This window comes from Rhipicephalus sanguineus, unplaced genomic scaffold, assembly GCF_013339695.2.
Source record: "Rhipicephalus sanguineus isolate Rsan-2018 unplaced genomic scaffold, BIME_Rsan_1.4 Seq4304, whole genome shotgun sequence".
NCBI lineage: Eukaryota > Metazoa > Arthropoda > Arachnida > Ixodida > Ixodidae > Rhipicephalus > Rhipicephalus sanguineus.
Window position 1 is genome coordinate 205,003 of NW_023615237.1, and position 17,693 is coordinate 222,695.

At 45.6% G+C, this 17,693-nt stretch overlaps 1 protein-coding gene across 1 annotated transcript in view; it reads right to left on the bottom strand.

Moving 5' to 3' along the window:
- Positions 1-17,693, bottom strand: part of LOC119377306 (solute carrier family 26 member 6-like) — a 54,272-nt gene that overhangs the window by 27,838 nt on the left and 8,741 nt on the right. Inside the window, exons 4-5 of the mRNA XM_049411568.1 lie at positions 12,822-12,932; positions 2,509-2,672 (exon numbers count right to left, since the gene is read on the bottom strand). Coding sequence (XP_049267525.1) covers positions 2,509-2,672; positions 12,822-12,932 — 275 coding nt within the window. The remainder of the gene's footprint in view (positions 1-2,508; positions 2,673-12,821; positions 12,933-17,693) is intronic.

The window sequence follows — 17,693 nt, forward strand, 5'->3', positions numbered from 1 at the left end:
GGCGCCAAAAACGGCCGGTGAAATGATCTCATAAGAGCTTTCGCTGTAACACACGAGTGTCACAATCGTTTAACAAGGCGGGTCATTCGCAGAAACTTCAACAGCGCCTTTCCGGCATTCCAAGATTGATTACTCAGAAAGCGGCTGGTCGTCGAGGTATGCAAACACTGCTGTGAAGGACTATCTCTGAGTTCTGTACTGAGGGCACTGGCATAAAATATGTTGAATGGTTTCGTCATTACCGCAATGGTCACATGCAGCACTGTGTCATTCTGATGCGGCAAGCGAAGACGTTCGTAAAGACACCCCAAGCCACATGCGACAAAGAACGGATACCTTTGCCAAATCGGCTTTGGCAACATCTGAGTTTCCGCACCTTAAGTATCCATGGAAAAATCGTTGGTGCTGCACTAGAAGGGAAGAAGTATCAATTACCAGGATAAGATGCCGCGTTCCCCCACTGAACTTCTACCTACACAGGTCGGGTCTGGTACAGTCACCCTTATGCTTCCACTGCAACGAGAGTGAATCTCTGCATCATTTCTTTTTAACATGCAGATTGTTCACAAATGAAAGAAAACGATTGCTAGATCAACCTCTCCGAAGGATGGGCTTAAATTTATCCCTTCCGGTGATTCTTTCCTTTGGTGCAACTGAAATGGGCTTTAGCCACAGGAACGTTTGCGCAGCCGTGTGCGAGTTTTTACGGGAAACAAAAAGAATAGAATGTTAAGTTCGTGCACCATTTCACTGTTTCAACCTATTCAAATGTTTTTTTTTAACATCTGGAGTGCACCAGTGAATCTAATTTTTAAACCATTCATTCCTAAACATATTCGGCTTGTAAAACAATTTAATTTCTAAAATAAGGTACCACCTGTGTCATGGCCGGTCCCCCGTGGTGGGTTGCGCCAAGTAACTGAGGATCAACCAACCAACCAACCAAAGAACAGTCGTCTCGGATCCGCACGGATACAGGCGGTGAAGACGGGTGTGGAGAAAACCGGGCCTGTTCCACATAGACCTTGCGACATCAAGCACCAGCCTATTAATACTTGCTGCTGCGTCGCTTCTTGAAAGTGGAATAGGTTCCATCACGCCATTTTCGTGAGCATTCTTAGCTGCATCGTCAGCATGCTCGTTACCGATGATGCCGCAGTGGCCTGGAAACCACTGAAAGGTTACATCATGCCTTTTGTCTATTAGTTGATGGTGGAGTTGTCGTATTTCCAGTACCAATTGGTCTTGAGGCCCACGACGTAGACCAGTTCGAAGACATTGTAGAGCTGATTTCGAATCAGTAAAAATGCTCCATTTTAGTGGTGCTTCTTTGATCAATCCTGCGGAGTGCTCCGCGGAGTGCCGCGAGCTCCAGGGCTGTCGATGTTGTCTTGTGTGATGTTTGAAACTGAGTGTTTCGGCTCTTACTGGGAAGACTACAGTTCCTGCATATCCTCCAACAGTTGTCCACGCACGCATAAAAACGACGCAAACAGAAGCCCTGGACTGGCACTGTTGCAGTCCGGCGCTTCCGTTTGCGTCATTTCTATGTGTGCCGATTGCGTACTTTCGCGCTGTTTCATCAGCTACAAGAGCTCTTCCGTGTGGTAAGGGATGGGGGAGGATTAGCAAGGATTGTCTGCAGCCTGCTATTAGGTGTTCAAGGGACGCGGGTTCTCCGCAAAAGTGGCCTTGCGGAAACAGTTGTGTAGGGGACATAAGGTGATCTTCGATTGTGTGTGGGATGTGAGGGTCACCACGTGAGGGATGGAAGTAAAATGCTAGAGGCCTGTATCCGTGCGATGTCAGTGCGCGCTAAACAGCTCTAGATGGCCGAAATTACACAGCGCCCACGAATACGGCGTATCTCATAATTATATCGTCCTATTGACGCTTAAAAACGTGAAACACCATGAATAATAACGTTGCATAGGCCATAGTTTCACACCGTCTTAGCTGTAGCGTACACGTGTGCATTAGTAGGTCATACTGACGCCTGCCCCAGCGCATTAGTTTTTATATATGCCATGTCGAAGGCAAAGCTGAAAATCTACACACGCGTTACTCTCCACGTCTAAAATTTACATGCAGCTCAATATATTTGAATCGATCATCACGCAACGGTGTCACGCTCAAACTGTTCCTGAGAGTGAACCCACGAGCAGTGGAGATATTGATATTTTGAATGGAAAAACTCTATTAATGTGGCATTTAATTTCACTTTCAAGTTATTCACTTTATAAGAAAGAAAGAGTAACAAATACCCGCGAAATGCGCAGTTCTGGTTGTGGAGAAAAGGCATCAATGGCGCAAATCGTCAGAGGCTTCGAACGTGACCAGCACTGATTCTCCAGTAATTATAAATTCAACCTCCCGCGTTGTCACCATGTGACTTACTAGGGGAGAACATCGATACAATAGGTGCCACGAAACTAAATTCAGAGCATCTAACAAACGTAGCCTGAGCGTACAAGAGCATCGCGTGTCTTCTAAGACACTCTCCCTCACCTGAATGAGACCTGTCAATAAAGTAAGCGTAACGGCCACATCAGCGGCAGATCGTTCCGTGGAAAGGTTGTCGGCCGCGTCTACGGTCACAGTTGTATTATCTGTGACCACACTGTATTTCTGGACGACCGCTCCAGTCATGAGGGCCGACACGGGGACCATTCCTGTAAATAGTGACATTGAAAAGAACGTAAATCATTAATTATTGCTACACAGTACTGCGTTATACCAAGCTCTGCGTGTCCAGTGCAATTAATTGCGAAATATTTATTCTTTTCACTGAGTAGACGTTACACGCCTTATCTTTTTCCGACGAATACAAAGCAAAACTAACTGAATGCTCCCTCAAGTAAACCTAACACTTCATCGGGCTTGTACGAAGAACCACGCTACCACTGAAACGCAAGCACCAATTTGAAGTGCAGCGCTGTGTTCGCTACCTCAAGCCCAATTCCTGTGACCTACCGCTGCTGTTCTGTGTACCGTGCACACTTCACAGCTGTCTGATCGGGGTTCTCCGGGGCCAAATAAAGTTCATTATCATCATCACTCCTCTGGCCGCGTGAAAGCTGTTTTCCTGTGGGCACGTGCTGCTGCCAATAAGTTTGTTTGCCTGTCGCATCTCGTGAACCTATACTCCGTTCGATACATAGCAGTCAACGCTGTGGAGTGTAGTGAGAATTCGCACCGCGCAATAGTTGATTCTAGTGCCTCACCCACAATGGGATTTCTTTCAGCTGTATGAGGAGTAGGTTATTGTGGCTTAGAACAATGGCATAGCAAGGAAAGGTGGAGGAGGATCAACTTCGAAATGTTTCGGTTCTGCGTGTGTGTATGTACACACCCACATACAAACACACGCACAAACACACATGGGGATCGTAGAGGTTGCCGAGTGCTTTCTTTATTTCTCTCTTTCTTCCTTCCTTTCTTTCTTTCTTTCTTTCTTTCTTTCTTTCTTTCTTTCTTTCTTTCTTTCTTTCTTTCTTTCTTTCTTTCTTTCTTTCGTTCGTTCGTTCTTCCGTGCTTTTTTTTTCTCACTCTTTTCCTCTTTCTCTCTTTCTTTCTTTTTCTGCTCGTGGCGCATACGCTTTTCCCCGCGCAATTCTTCATTTTTGTGGACCAGTAACGAGTCGTGGGGCTACTGCTATTGATGTGGTGCACATTCTTTAGGAACTGCGAACGCTCACCGGAGAATAGCCTCGACCTGAAATAGTTTCGCTATTAAAATGTACAGGTCCCCTTACGCATTTCCCTAGGATGACTGGAATGCGGTGTGGATATTGCGGCGAAGCCGCATATGGCTACGAGGAGGTAAACGTCGCGATCCGTGAGTCTGTGAATGAGAACCTATCATGAAGAAGCAATTGGTTGGTTGGTTGGTTCCTTAAGGGAATAGCTCAACCCACTACGGGGGATCGGCCACGAAGCGTGCGGCAGTAGACTTTGTGAAAAAAATAAAATAAAAGGAATATGCGAAAAGATAATTTATAGTAAAAAAATGAATAAAAGAAATGTTGGGGCAATTTTGATTTTTCTTTTTTTTAATGGAATGTTAATTAAACGAGTGTTAAATAATAGAATTAAATAAATAAGTAATATTACAGAAATTTAAGTAAGGGAATGAAATGATATATCTAATTATAATATTAACATGGCAGTCTCTTTGTTTCTTTAATATAAATGAATATGGCATCATATATGCCCCTGTTGCATTGCCCTAGTGCCGACGCCCCCAGGGAGAGTAATGCTGATGTGGAAAGCTGCTAGCACACGCTACGGCCAGTACAGTTGCAAGGTACCCAGTACGCATAAATCATCGTTTTTGCGAAGTAGGAAAGCACCCACTAGTCTATTATTCGTCATTATGCGGAGAAGCGAGGTACCCGCTACACATCTGTAAGGTATTATGCGCACTTTGTTGATGATGTGGCTGATGACGACGAAGAAATATGGCTGAGCCCTTTGTAATCGGTAGGAAGCTTTCAACAACCCATTCGTTCGCAATTTGCATTGTATGGTGCCTGCTTGTTATTTTACTCTTTTACCACGCTGTATTACATCTGTTAACGTGATGCCTCGCCCGACATGACCTCTATATAGGGTCTTTTTGCGAAGGAGTATCAAGCACCGGCGTGGCTCTGCGGTAGAATGCTCGACTGCCACACAGTATGTCTGGGTTCGACTCTTGCTCGTCGTGGATACTGTTTTCTCATTGTACGCGATAGCGGTTACGGATGCCAGTGGCGGTGGCGGCGGCGGACAACTACGCCTCCAAAATCGGCTATTGTGATCTCACAATAGCTTTCGCTGTAAAAAAAGTTCGGTGTATCTCGCCATTCGGATTGTCCTCGCCGCCAGCGCAATACTTGCCGCCTCAGTCAGCCTGACAGGTGCGACGACAACGGCACGCCGCATCGGCCTCCTGCACGTCGTTACTTACACGTCATAGATTTTGATCATTGTGATATGGACCGTAATAACAGTGTAATTTTCCCTTTGCTAACACAGCATTTATTACTTGTAGCTTTATTTGCAGAGCTCCATCAAGTACATTAAAATAGGTAACATATGAACCTACTGAAGCAACTTCGTTCATTTTAGAGGATGGACGATTGCAAAAAAATGCCTTGTAATCATATTCGTAGCGCAAAAAAACCAGACGCAGGCACAAGTAAAACACGTACAGAGAACGGGCGCTAGACATCAACTCTACACATCAGCCCGCATCACCGCCTTGACAAAAAATTGGTATCCCACGAGTATTATGAAAACGATGTATGCCAGCGTACACCTGCCGCTCTGAATTTTCCCCTGAAATAAGCTTTGCTCCAACGAAAAACCGATTGCACTGTAAAACAAGGTCGATGAGGTAAAAACCATCTCACTACCCATGTTTTGTAAATATGTCGCAATTTATTTGCCGCACTACATATTTTAGTATTGCACTCAAACCTAGTTGTAGCGAAGCAGCACCGGGACTATAGATGAGTTCGTTATATCCGATATTCGTTCTAACAGTAGATATGAAATGGGTTTTAACGAGTCTGCAATCTGGTACACGCGAAAATCCTAGATATAAGAACACATATTTCAAGCTCTGAACACGATATATACTTCACTGCTGACCCGAAGGTCGCGGGATCGAATTCCGGCAGCGGCGTTCCCATTTCGATGACTGTAAAATGCTAGACCCTTAATGACCACCTGTTATCCTCCCGACGTGCTACGTGCCCGGCCCATATCCATTTCTGCTTGATTTCAGCTATGATATCCTTAACTCCCGTTTGTTCCCTGACCCACTCTGCTCTCTTCCTGTCTCTTAAGGTTACACCTATCATTTTCCTTTCCATCGCTCGCTGCGTCATCCTCAGTTTAAGTTGAACCCTCTTTGTAAGTCTCCAGGTTTCTGCTCCGTAGGTAAGTACCGGTAAGATGCAGCTGTTATATACCTTCCTCTTGAGAGATAGGGGTAGACTACCATTCATGATTTGATAATGCTTGCCGAATGAGCACCATCCCATCCTGGACTCCAAGAGATGGCAAACGCGTGAGGGGGAGACAGAAAATTAGGTGGGTAGATGAGATTAAGAAGTTTGTAGGTATAACGTGGCAGCAGAAAGCACAGGACCGGGTTGATTGGCGGAACATGGGAGAGGCCTTTGCCCTGCAGTGGGCGTAGACAGTCTGATGATGATGATGATGATGATGAAAATGCTAGACACCCGTGTGCTAAAATTTCGGCGCACGATCAACTACACCAGGATGCCGAAATTTCTGGAGCCCTCCACTGCAGCGCTTCTAGCAATCATATCGTGGTTTTGGGGCGTTAAACCCCACAAATTATTAATGCTATAAGCATTGTCACATAAGCTTCGTCGTAACATAAGCTTCCAAAGCTTTCCGCTTCTGTTTACACGGTGGCGCAATAAGTCAAATGCGCTTTTTGTTTTCCTCTGAAGTACCTAAACTCCCGCAACTTTTTCAAGTGATTAAAGAAATGTGATTGTGAATTCTCTTTTAATATTTATTTGGCGTTTTAGGCTACCTTTCGTATTTTGAGCCTTGTGCGCGAACCACATATTCCTTCGCTAATAGCCGATATCGCGGCGGCCCTCACGTTTTCGGTTTCGTTATCAAAACATGAAATGGCGCTGATATGAAGTGTGACCAACCAAACTTAGTATTCAGTTCGCTGTAGCCAATAATCCGCGATATTAGTAAGTGTTCGAAACTATTCACGTAGCGAAAAAAAATTGACACATGACTACAGTGAAAGTGTGCACTGCGATTGTATCTGCGCTCTATTCAAACGAGAACTTTTGAACTTACAAAACGTAGGACTGCATATATCTATATGTATATATAATATTTTTGCTTCTTTTTTTTCTATCAACAACCAAGTAGAAAGGGGTAGCGTCGCCAAGCAATGGCGACAACTCCTTCATTTATTTGTTAATTCAATAATAAAGAGTCACAGATTCACCGCAAGGGCGAAGCATTGAGTGCGATAGCAATAAATTGTAGTGTCACACGAAGTGAGACTGGCAGCTAACTGTTTTGTATCCGATCTCGCGTAACTACGAAGCGCTAGTGTAAGAGATTACGGCCGCGCCAGGGAGATGCTCTCCGCATAGTCACTTCGCGATGAGAGCGCAGCACGTAGAAGGGTATACGAGCCGCCCACTGTGATGGCTTTCGAGAGAGCGCGCGCGCCAGCAATCGCGACCGCGCCCTTAGATAGAAAGTTCGAAGTAGTGGCTGCTCGCGCGACGGCGCTCCCCATCTCGCGTGATTTTTCATGGTCGTTAAAGACGGCGGGGCGTTTCCTGTCTGCTTCGACTGCAGGCCTCCCGAGCGGGGTGACGTTATCGCATACACCGTCCGAGCTACGGAAACGGGCCGGATCGTTTGATCTCTGCTTCAGCCAAGTTCGTCGCCCCCGCTTGCGCGCTTTTACCCGCGGTGGAACAACAATGCGCGGGGGGATCTTATTAATTTGGACTTCATAACAGAAGGACATGACGGCGACGACAACGGCGACGGCAAAAACCCGTCGAGACTGTCCAAATAATTGCTATCACAATAAAAATGAGAAGGGATGAAGACCAGCGCCTCTCTTGTCCTCTGTCAAAGTTTTGCGCTACGTGAACAATTATGCACCCCCAACAATCCCGACTTTACACTCCTATTATATCAGTGTTCGTTATAACGAGGTTCAGCTGTATAGTAAAATATCGGCAGGGGATTGGTTGGGGTTATGACGAATTCCAGACGCAGAATGTGCATAGTATCGGAAATTCAATTCACAGAAAAGCAGGCTTGCGACATGGATTCAAGGGCTAATACATATTGCGACGTATTTTTGTAGGTGGAACTGTTGCAGAATCTCAAGGAATTTGCAGGGTGAGGCCAGACACGTATATTTTAGTACATTTTTATAAGAAAGGATAGCGAATATTTTCAAAGAGCCAACACTAGTCAACACTAGTCAACAGGGCTAATATAACAGTTTTGTACTTGGAGGCCTGCTAACTTCGCATGCTTTCCGAAGTTTATTAGTCTCCTATTCTACATTGTTATTGAGCAGGTGACTTCGGCATCTGTTGTTCCGTACTTCGGGATCCGTTGTTCACAATGGAATGATGGCTGAGAAGCAGGTTCTCATGTAGCGCTGAGCGCATGACTCAAAGTTCGGGAGCACGCGCGGTTTAGTGTGGTAGATGATCTCATGATTGTTCTACTTCTCTGAATTATTAGTGATTCGAGATTAATTGTTCTCGGTGGCCACGATGCACGCGCTTATCTCGTGGCCTGTCGCAGCATATCCCGCGGCTGTCCCTTCTCATCTGGCGACCCTCTTCTCGGCATGCTCTGCGAGTGCATTTGTCGTTGTGTGGCTCATGGCGATGTAATTCTTGTGCTGCTTCAGACGCCTGCAGAAAGTTCTGCTTTCGCCAACGTACGTTGATTCGCAAACGGCGCATGAGATCTTGTTGAACAAAACAATATAATAATAATATGAAGCGTGGTTTAACGTTGGTTTAACGTCCCAAAACCACGATATGATTATGAGGGACGCCGTGGTGGAGGACTCCGCAGATTTAGACCATCTGGCATTTTTTAACGCGCACTGACTTCGCAGAGCACACGGGGCTCTAGCGTTTCGCCTCCATCGAATGCGGCCGCCTTGGACAGGATCGAACCCGCGACCTTCACAAGGGGAGAAATTCGGCCTTGTTGGTAAGACATTAGGAATCCTTCGTTTCATCAGCCAATCACCGTAACTGCTACACCACCGCGGCGGACATGGAGCACAACAGAGACACGTTGCCCAGGGCGAGGATCCTCGACATTTCCTTGAACTTGTTTGCTGGCACATGAGCGATCGGCACACCGCGTTTTCTAAAGAAACGAGCTAGGGTTTCGCTTACACCTCAAATGTATGGAACTGCAGCGCGCTTTAGTGTTGACACGGTAGGATGTGTGCATAACCAGCAGGATGTGTATCTACTGGCTATGCGTGGTAAACGATGTTCTCTTCTTAATAAAATACTTGAGGTACCCATTCCTGATCAGGTCGTTTTCAATGGTCGTGAACTCCTCCTGCAGGCTGCTTGCATCGGATCAGGTGCGAATTGCTCGTTAAACTAGAGAACGAATCACTGAGTGTTCGTCGGCGGCCGGATGAACTGACTCGCAGTGAAGCCATCTAGCCGAGTGGGTTGACTTTCGGTACACGCTGTAGGTGAGGTCTCTGAGAGCACGCTTTAACATTTCGTCCAAGAAAGGAAGGCAACCGTCTTTCTCGTTTCCCACAATGAACATTATAGAAGGCTCGAAAAAAGGTGGCACGTCCTTCTTAGTGGTTCGTTTTTTTATTTCAACGAGCAGTTCGCACATGTTCTGATGCAAGCAGCCTACAGGAGGAGCTCAAGACCATTGAAAATGCCCTGATCAGCAAGGTTTGACCCTAGAATTTTATTTGGAAGACAACAAAGTTTATCATGCATGGCTAGCACACGAACAGACAAGCCATCGATACTACAACGTCAACACACAAGCGCCATGCTGTTCCGTACATTCGAGGTGTAAGCGAAGCCCTAGCTCGCGTCTTTAGAAAACGTGGTGGGCAGATCGCGCATGTGCCAGCAAACAAGTTCAAAGGTGATTTGCTAAATGTCAAAGACCCTTCCTCTGGGCAACATTTCCCTGTTGTGGTCTACAAGATCACATGCGCCGATTGCGAATCGGTATACTTTGGCGAAAGCGGAACTTTTTGCAGGTGTCTGAAGCTGCACAAGAATGACGTCGCCAAGGGCCACGCAATGCCAAATGCACTTGCAGAGCATGCCGAGAAGAGGGGCTATGATATAATCTATGGCAACGCACGTATCATGGCCACGGAGAAGGATTTCTCAACGAGGCTTCAGACAAGTAACACAATCAATAGATCATCCGGCACACTGCCAGATGGTCTACGTGTACTCCCGAACTTTGGTCATGCGCTCAACGTTACTTAAAGGGCCCCTTACCAGCCTCTGAAAATACAAAAAAAAACACTAGTGCAAGTCTTTTTCGCGCACTTCGTGACGCAGAACAGTGTTTCCCGTGACGTCGATATGGATATAGTATATACTCTCAATTGGTCCATATACGCGAAAAATCAGATGTAGATTCTCTCCTGCACTGCTTTGCCATGCAGCCGCCCATCCGTTCTTCCTCGCCTCGTATGCCTATCGTGCGCGATCAACTGATTTCACTTAATTTTCTGTGTTTCCGACTTCTCAAGCGGAGATAACAGCGTCTATCCGACAAGCGAGAAATCTTGATAGGCTCAACGCTTCGTGCTGAAAAAGCATTTTTTTGAAGTCGAGTTTACTCTGCCATACTAATCTCCTGTATGCAGAGACGGCTCTGAGCAAGCGTGAAGCTCAGCAAATGCCGATAAGATATTTTAATTTGATATTAAAATCAATTTTCCATGGCGCACCTACTGATATCGACACTAGCTTGACGTCACGCTACAGTACAAATTCTGGTGCCTTCACGCAGCGGTCTGCAGCAGTCTGGTTAGTTGTGATGACGTTAGGTACCAAAACTTCCAAGATGGCCGCTTGTGCGTCATCAAAACTTCCAAAATGGCCGCTTGTGCGTCACCAACGGAGCCACGGTGCGGAGCAGCCGTGGAAGCGTCACTACATATTGTGCGAGCACGTGACGAGAAGCTCCTACGGTGTTGTGACGTCAGGGTACAGTAGGAACCGAAACTAGCTTTTGAAAACATACTGTAATTAATTTTCAGGGCGCACTCGCGCTTAGCACTACCTTTCCTAGGCTCTTGGGGGCCTGACCTTTCATTTGACGCAAAAACAACGACAACTTAAAACATTCGTGTCCGTACCCCTTTAAGAAATAAGTGGCGAGAGGGAGTATAGCCTGTAGGAAGGGTAGCGAAGCCAAGGAGGAAACCACTCAGTCATCTTTGAACGCGAGTCGTCCCTTAAGAACCTGCTGCTTAGCCGCCATTACATTGTGAACAAGGGATCCGTACAGATACCGGAACGTTATTTTATTTTATTTTGACATTGGTCAGTGACCTGCTTATTAACAATGCCTGAGCCTGACTAAACGATATTCCATCGAACTCTCGACTTCTACTCTACACTTTATCTTCATTGTGTTTTGTATGATAAGTGTTATGTCATACTTTATAACATGACAGGTTTATCTGCATTATTATAGCTCATATAATATTTCAATGCTAATAAAAAAGAGATCTGTTAAAATCCCGCTCGATTTCCTATAAATGGCTCGCATGAAATAGTAATCACACTCAGCAGCCATCGAAAGGGTACACAGTGACCCAAAAAATAAGAAGACAAAATTTGTCGGCGAATGCTCAGGTGCTCCAGCTCGCTATCGGCCTTCTTGTTTACCGCAGCTGTGCGAGTTCGAGCCTCCAGTCGACAGCAGGCAGCTACGTGCTACGTGTTTCTTTAATGCCAGCAATACCGACCAGCATGCTCAAATTGTAGTTGTTTAACCTAATTAACATAGCCTTACGATGCAAATGAGAGTTAAATTAAAGCAAGCATGAAGACGAACGCGCTTGGCGAACATGTGCAGATCATGTTATAAATATCCTAAAAATGAATTAAAGCCAATTTTAGGGTGTACTGTCACGACCAGTTTGAACGGAAGCATGCTAGCTCGTTACAAACAGCCCAAAACCCAAATTCGCCTGATACTCAGATGGCGCTGTAAAATAAATTGGAACGGGTGACGCTTTTCTGCGAAGAGTTGTCACTCCCACCTCGCAGCTGTTACTGCGACACACTGAACGAATGACGCAGATAAGAGCTTGATATTGTAGCGCTTGTAGTATCGTGCACGCGCTGCAAAGAGCATCATTGTTTTCTTGTTCTGTTTTGCTCTATCTTTATTGTGTGTGTGACACACGCACAAACTATTGTAAAAGCGGTATTTGGGCCGTAGCTATAGCCAGCACACTGTCGCGCTTTGCGTGGCCTAGAAGTTTTATCATAGCGAGCGGCAGGTGACGCACTCAGCTACCGCTGTGTATCAGGACTTAGCAAAGCGGGAGTGGCACCAGGTAGCGGGACAGTGGTGTCCTTTGGTTCAGAAGGCGGCCGCCGCGAAACGCCGCTGAAATAACTCAGTATCTATTGTAAGTAGAAGAGTGTAGTAGTCTGAACTACTATAGCATTTTCTATAAAGTGTGTGCCTATGTTTCTTGCAGTGCGCTTTTCAAAACACTCGGAAGGGAGTGCAGCTGGATTAATTGAAAAGCTGTTCATATCGCGACACATCGCAAAGTCCAAGCGTGGAATGAAAATCCGTCTGAACACGCAAAAATTCTCTCTACAAGCTCAGTTTCTGAACTGGCATCAAGTGAAAAAAGTAATGTTTGACCGAGTAACCACAACAAACAGTTGCTCTGTCGGCCCGAAAACTTCCATCAAGTAGCCGCTTTATCCGGCCAACTCATCTCATCTCCCACCACAGCCACTAAAATGTCTTCATTCCTCAAAACACTGAAACAAAAACATCTGCTCTCGTTGCATACCTCTGAAGACAGGGCAGTCTCATTTTAGAAGTTCTATCCTGAAATATTTTTCACATTCTTGATGAACAGTATTATGTCGTCGCTTCACCAGGCAAATGAAATATATAATTAAGCGAACGTAGGCGAGCAATATCTGTGTTTTTCGTGCCCTGCTACAAATGTGCAGAGAGTAATCGTTCTTGAGACAACTACAAATGTGCATAACGCTGACGTGATCACCTACCCATAGAAACGAAGGGAGAAGTTCCCATGATGACGTAGACTAGCGTCGGATACAATGAACTATAAAGTCCTAGCGCTGGATCAACTCCGGCGACGATGGCCAGCACAAGACCTGAAATCGGGAAAAAAAGTATTCGCTCGTTCTTTATTAAGCCTTTAATATATGAAAAAAAAAATTATCAAAATTACCGCAAACGCTCCCTTCTATGACAGCTGTGAACTGCTGAAAATTTTAAGGTTAGGTTAAACGATCCAAATATGCATTTCCGCAGTTGAAAGCAACATCACTTTAATGCGAGTATATAAGCACGCGAGTATAATGCGAGTATATAAGCAAGGAAAGTGCAATATACAATACACTTTACAGATACGACGTAGCACCCCCTCTGCGCAAAAATTACAAATGAAAACTGGTTAAATATTTTTTTCTTGGCTTCTAAACCACCACAATGCAGCGTCAGGATATTTTTTTAGATGCCTTCGAGCAGTAGTTTGTCGGTGTGAAATCTTAAGCGTTTTATTGTAAGTGTATTTAATGACTTCCTGTAACCACGAAAACTAGAATCATGTGCTCAGAGTTGTAGACCATGGAGTTACGAACGTTCATCACAATCAATATTTAGACTATCCTACATCAATATTCTGACTTGTCATCAATATTCTTTTGCACCTTTGCTATAGCTTGTGTACTATCAAAAGGTTTCCTTGCGCCGACTTGTGTCTCCGTTGGGGGAGTGGAGACCCTGTCAAGGTGCGTATATCACCGCTCTCCGGACACAACTGTTGTTGCATTTTTCGAAATAAATGAATATATTTATTGAAAAATACGCAGAAATATTTCACTTTAAAGCACCTAAGTTTCACGCCTGTGAGCATGCAACCTCTAGGTTGCATGCTGAGAGGCAGAGTAATATATATGTCCCTTCATGTATAGCCGACAAACGCTTATAGTATATTGGATTATGTCTTTTTAACTAAACCCTATAATGAATCATTATATTAAAATAGCAACTTGTAAAGTATAACAGCTCCTTCGTGGTGTTTGACGTTTGCTGCGAAGCCCTCCACGATGTTTGTCTCTCAAGGGCGGATGGCACGGCTGATTAGGACACGTTCATGCTTTCCATGAATTGTTGATGTAATGAGACCAGCGAGCCCCGAAGCAATGTTGTCCAAGTACAGCAGCCCCTTCTGTAGGAGGGAAAACTCTGACTGGCACACACAAGCCATCAGCCACCGACAATGGCAATGGCAACCTTGCAAACAGCGAGAAAAAGGAAAGATGGCGAAGTACAATGAGGCATGCCTAGCTGATAGTTAGGAGCACATCGTGACGTTTAAGGCGTGACGTTTTTGCTGTTGCAGGAAAAAAATAACCCAGGTGGTTGAATATAGCTCTCCTAAACTTGTAAGTCAAAATGGCTGATTGGGCGGGTCGATGATTCATGATGCTTTAAATGCGAGCGCGTAACTTAAACAGGTACTTCGGAAGACAAGGACAAGCGTATTTCCAGCATCGTAAGTCAACACGCAAACTATTAATGATGACCCACGGAAAACCTTTGTAATCTTTCTATCATGTATTGTATGCCTCCCGCCGTCCCTATACGGCTATACAATCCGTACCACCTAATGCGCATGTCCGAGATCTTTCCATCCGGTCCCTGGAGGACCACTCGCCCAAACCAGTGACAAAACGAGAATAGGTAATCTGCACCTATCATCAGATTACGTCATGTTACAGGAACGGCAGGCGACATTTACCTGCCCCTCACTACTCCCTTACCCATAATGAGAGCTCGGTCTGGCGCCACCTCCAGACGAAAATATTTATTTCCCCCTATCTGGCACATTTATTTTACCCAGCTCTCCATCACCTACATTGCACCACCTGTGGGGCTCCCCGGGCTGATCTTTTCCACTGTTTGTGGAGCTGCCCAAAGCCTCTGGTGGTAGACCCTATTCCCAATCCTTCCCTTTCCTCGTGGGAGGCCGCTCTTCGGGCCACTGGCTCGGACGACCAGCTGAGACTGGTGAACCGGGCCTGCCTAGGGATGTCGGCCAGAGGGCTCCCGGACGTCTAGGAGCCCAACCACACTCACTTTGATTGTTTCAAATAAAGTTGTATCTATCCATCCATCCTCAATAAATATGCCACGGCCATGACTGATGTTAAACACTGCGGCTCGAAGAGATACTAGGTTGCGAAACATGGTATATGGTTCGCGGCTCATGGTGATCACTCGCAATGCTCCGTTACATCTTGAGCCCTCTATTAGAGTCAATTCCTTTGCACATCGGAAATATGATTAGGCACCGTACACTGGCCAGAGGGAGCTGCGTTCCTCGCACTGGCCCGTCCCAAGTCCGCTGACATTGGCCGTTAGGGGCACGCAGGAAGTAGACGCGCTCACGCGTCCCCCGTGTAGCCCGGCCACAATCCGCGCACTCGTGCAGGGAGGGAGACGCGCGCATCGCGTTCAATTTTGACGGACCCCGTCTCATTATTGCTTTTTTTATCCGCTAGGCTTTGCGCTCTGGCGCTGCATTCGCACTGGAAAACTCGACTGTACGGTGCCTCGCTGGGCCCCCAAGCTGCGTTGGGCAGCTTGCTCTTGCGTTCAGATGATCAGCAGAGTTTGAGAATTGGGCCAACGCAAGCTGCATTGGGTCAAGCGCACGGAGCGCCACGCGTGACGAAATTAATATCACGCGAGACGCGGGCCCTACGGCGCCGTGGCCCGCGCTGCGTCTGCGTGTCCTCGCTTGTGACCCAAGACGCCTTGGGGCCCCACGCTAGTTTCTGGTTTTTGCGTCTTGGGTCAACGCGAGCGCAAGAGCCCTGCGCATGCGCCCTGGCGGCTCGCAAGCTTCTTGGGTCCCCAAGCTCCTTGGGGCCCCAATTCACAAACACTCTAATGACGGTTGCTCGTTTCACCCACTTGAGAATCCTGGGACACTTCATACTGGTGTCTTGCACTGAAGCTCTTGTCGGATCACTCGAATATCCGTGCGACAAAGCAGTCTCATGGAGTACGCAAGAGATCGCACGTGCAGGCTACAAGGTAATCTGATCCCTGTAGTGCTGCAATGAATACTGGCATCCCGTAGTGCACGCTACTACGGTTATACCCTTGCTTCAACATTGACGTTCGTGCAGCTACTCCAAGATAACTAGGAGATAATCGTTTCAGCTCCTATAACAAGCTGTTTCACTAATATAGAAGGACGTGATTATACCCTAAAGAATATGCCTGAGAATAAATACAAGAAAAATGCATGCAACGTGCATAACTTCAATTATAAATCAATATACGCACTCGTCAGGTGTAATAACTTCACTCTAAGTTAATAATTAGCAATTAGTAAAATACCTCTCATGCATTTCTTTTTGCTTAATGAATATAAAGCAAAATTCTGCTCAATTGAAAAGAAAGAAACGAAAATAAATGTTGTTAAAATGAAAGAAATGTGAAATACTTTAATCGGCAGAAAGCTAGAGAGTGCAGATAGCATAACTGGCATTCATTGGGAATAAAATTAATGCAGCAAGAAATAATCCCAATAAAGTTTATGAAATAAACACATACGCACGATGTAGTTGCATGATGCAACTCATTCGGCTATTAGAAAATTCTCAAGAAATTTACTCTGTCTTGAAATGCACTCACAACAGTGTCTAAAGTTCGAATTACAAAAGTTCGCGATCAGGCTTTGCCATTTTTATAAATTGCATTAACCCGCGTAACTACCGTGGCACGGTTATCGATCTTCATGCACTTGGGTTTGTCTTACCCATGGTTTTATGATGGAAGCCTGCCTTACATTTCGTTTTACATTTAGCCTTCTTAGGATACAAACACGTGTAGCACAAACACTATCAAAGCAGCATGCGCGCTCATATCCTCAGCGAAACAACACATGCAGTAAACCGGCTCCCTAACAATGTTTGAGGTTTAGTGGCACTGTCTGTGACATCCATGTTCGAGTAACCGAAGACATAAAAACGCGCATATCTGTACATGCATGCTTCAGTCGCCCCGTTTTATCGCGACGTAATTAGCGCATCAGTGTATCGGACAACCTGTTGAATTCTTTCCCACCTTTACGCCTATCCTCCTCCCCCTCGGCAGCGGGAAACAATGAGCAATGTGCGGAAAAAAATCACTCCTAAAAAGCCTCATGAAGAGAAATGCTATTGTCGGGACGTTGGCTCAAGATACATTCAATGTTCGATGATTTCTAGTCACTTTACACCTCCATATTTTCTTGAATTCCTGTATTGTTTAAACACACACACACACGGCGCTGATGAATAAAACATGTATTCATTATGTCCACTGTGTTTCGGACACTACTCATGGGCAGCGGAGCTAGTTTGTTAATGTCGTAAGCGGCTTCAATCGCAGCGCGCTACTTCCTTCCGTAGGCATGTGAATCTATTTTGAACACGAGCGCCTCCTATCTTTCTTTCTCGTGGCATTTTGGCTGCTTTTATGTTTGAAAGAGCCCGCTCTGCCACAGTCAGGTACTGCGTAACAAACCGCATAGAGACAGCGGGCTCCTACTTAATGAATAGAATCCTGTTTATAGGGATCCCGATAAAAAAGTTGGCGAAACTTAGCCTGGGGGCTTTGCCCTCGGGCCGTAGTTTATCTAGACCATAATAAAGTTCTCGCCATGTCATGCCATGCCGGTGCGGTATTTGTAACCTTGCATCACGAACAAGCCAACCTGTGTACTGCCGTGGCATACAGTAACAATTAGTAATTGAGGCATACAGTAACATTTTTAAGTTCGTATTTATTTATTTATTTATTTGGTTTGAATACATAGAAAACACGAAGACACAGAGGAAATAGGGAGGGAACAG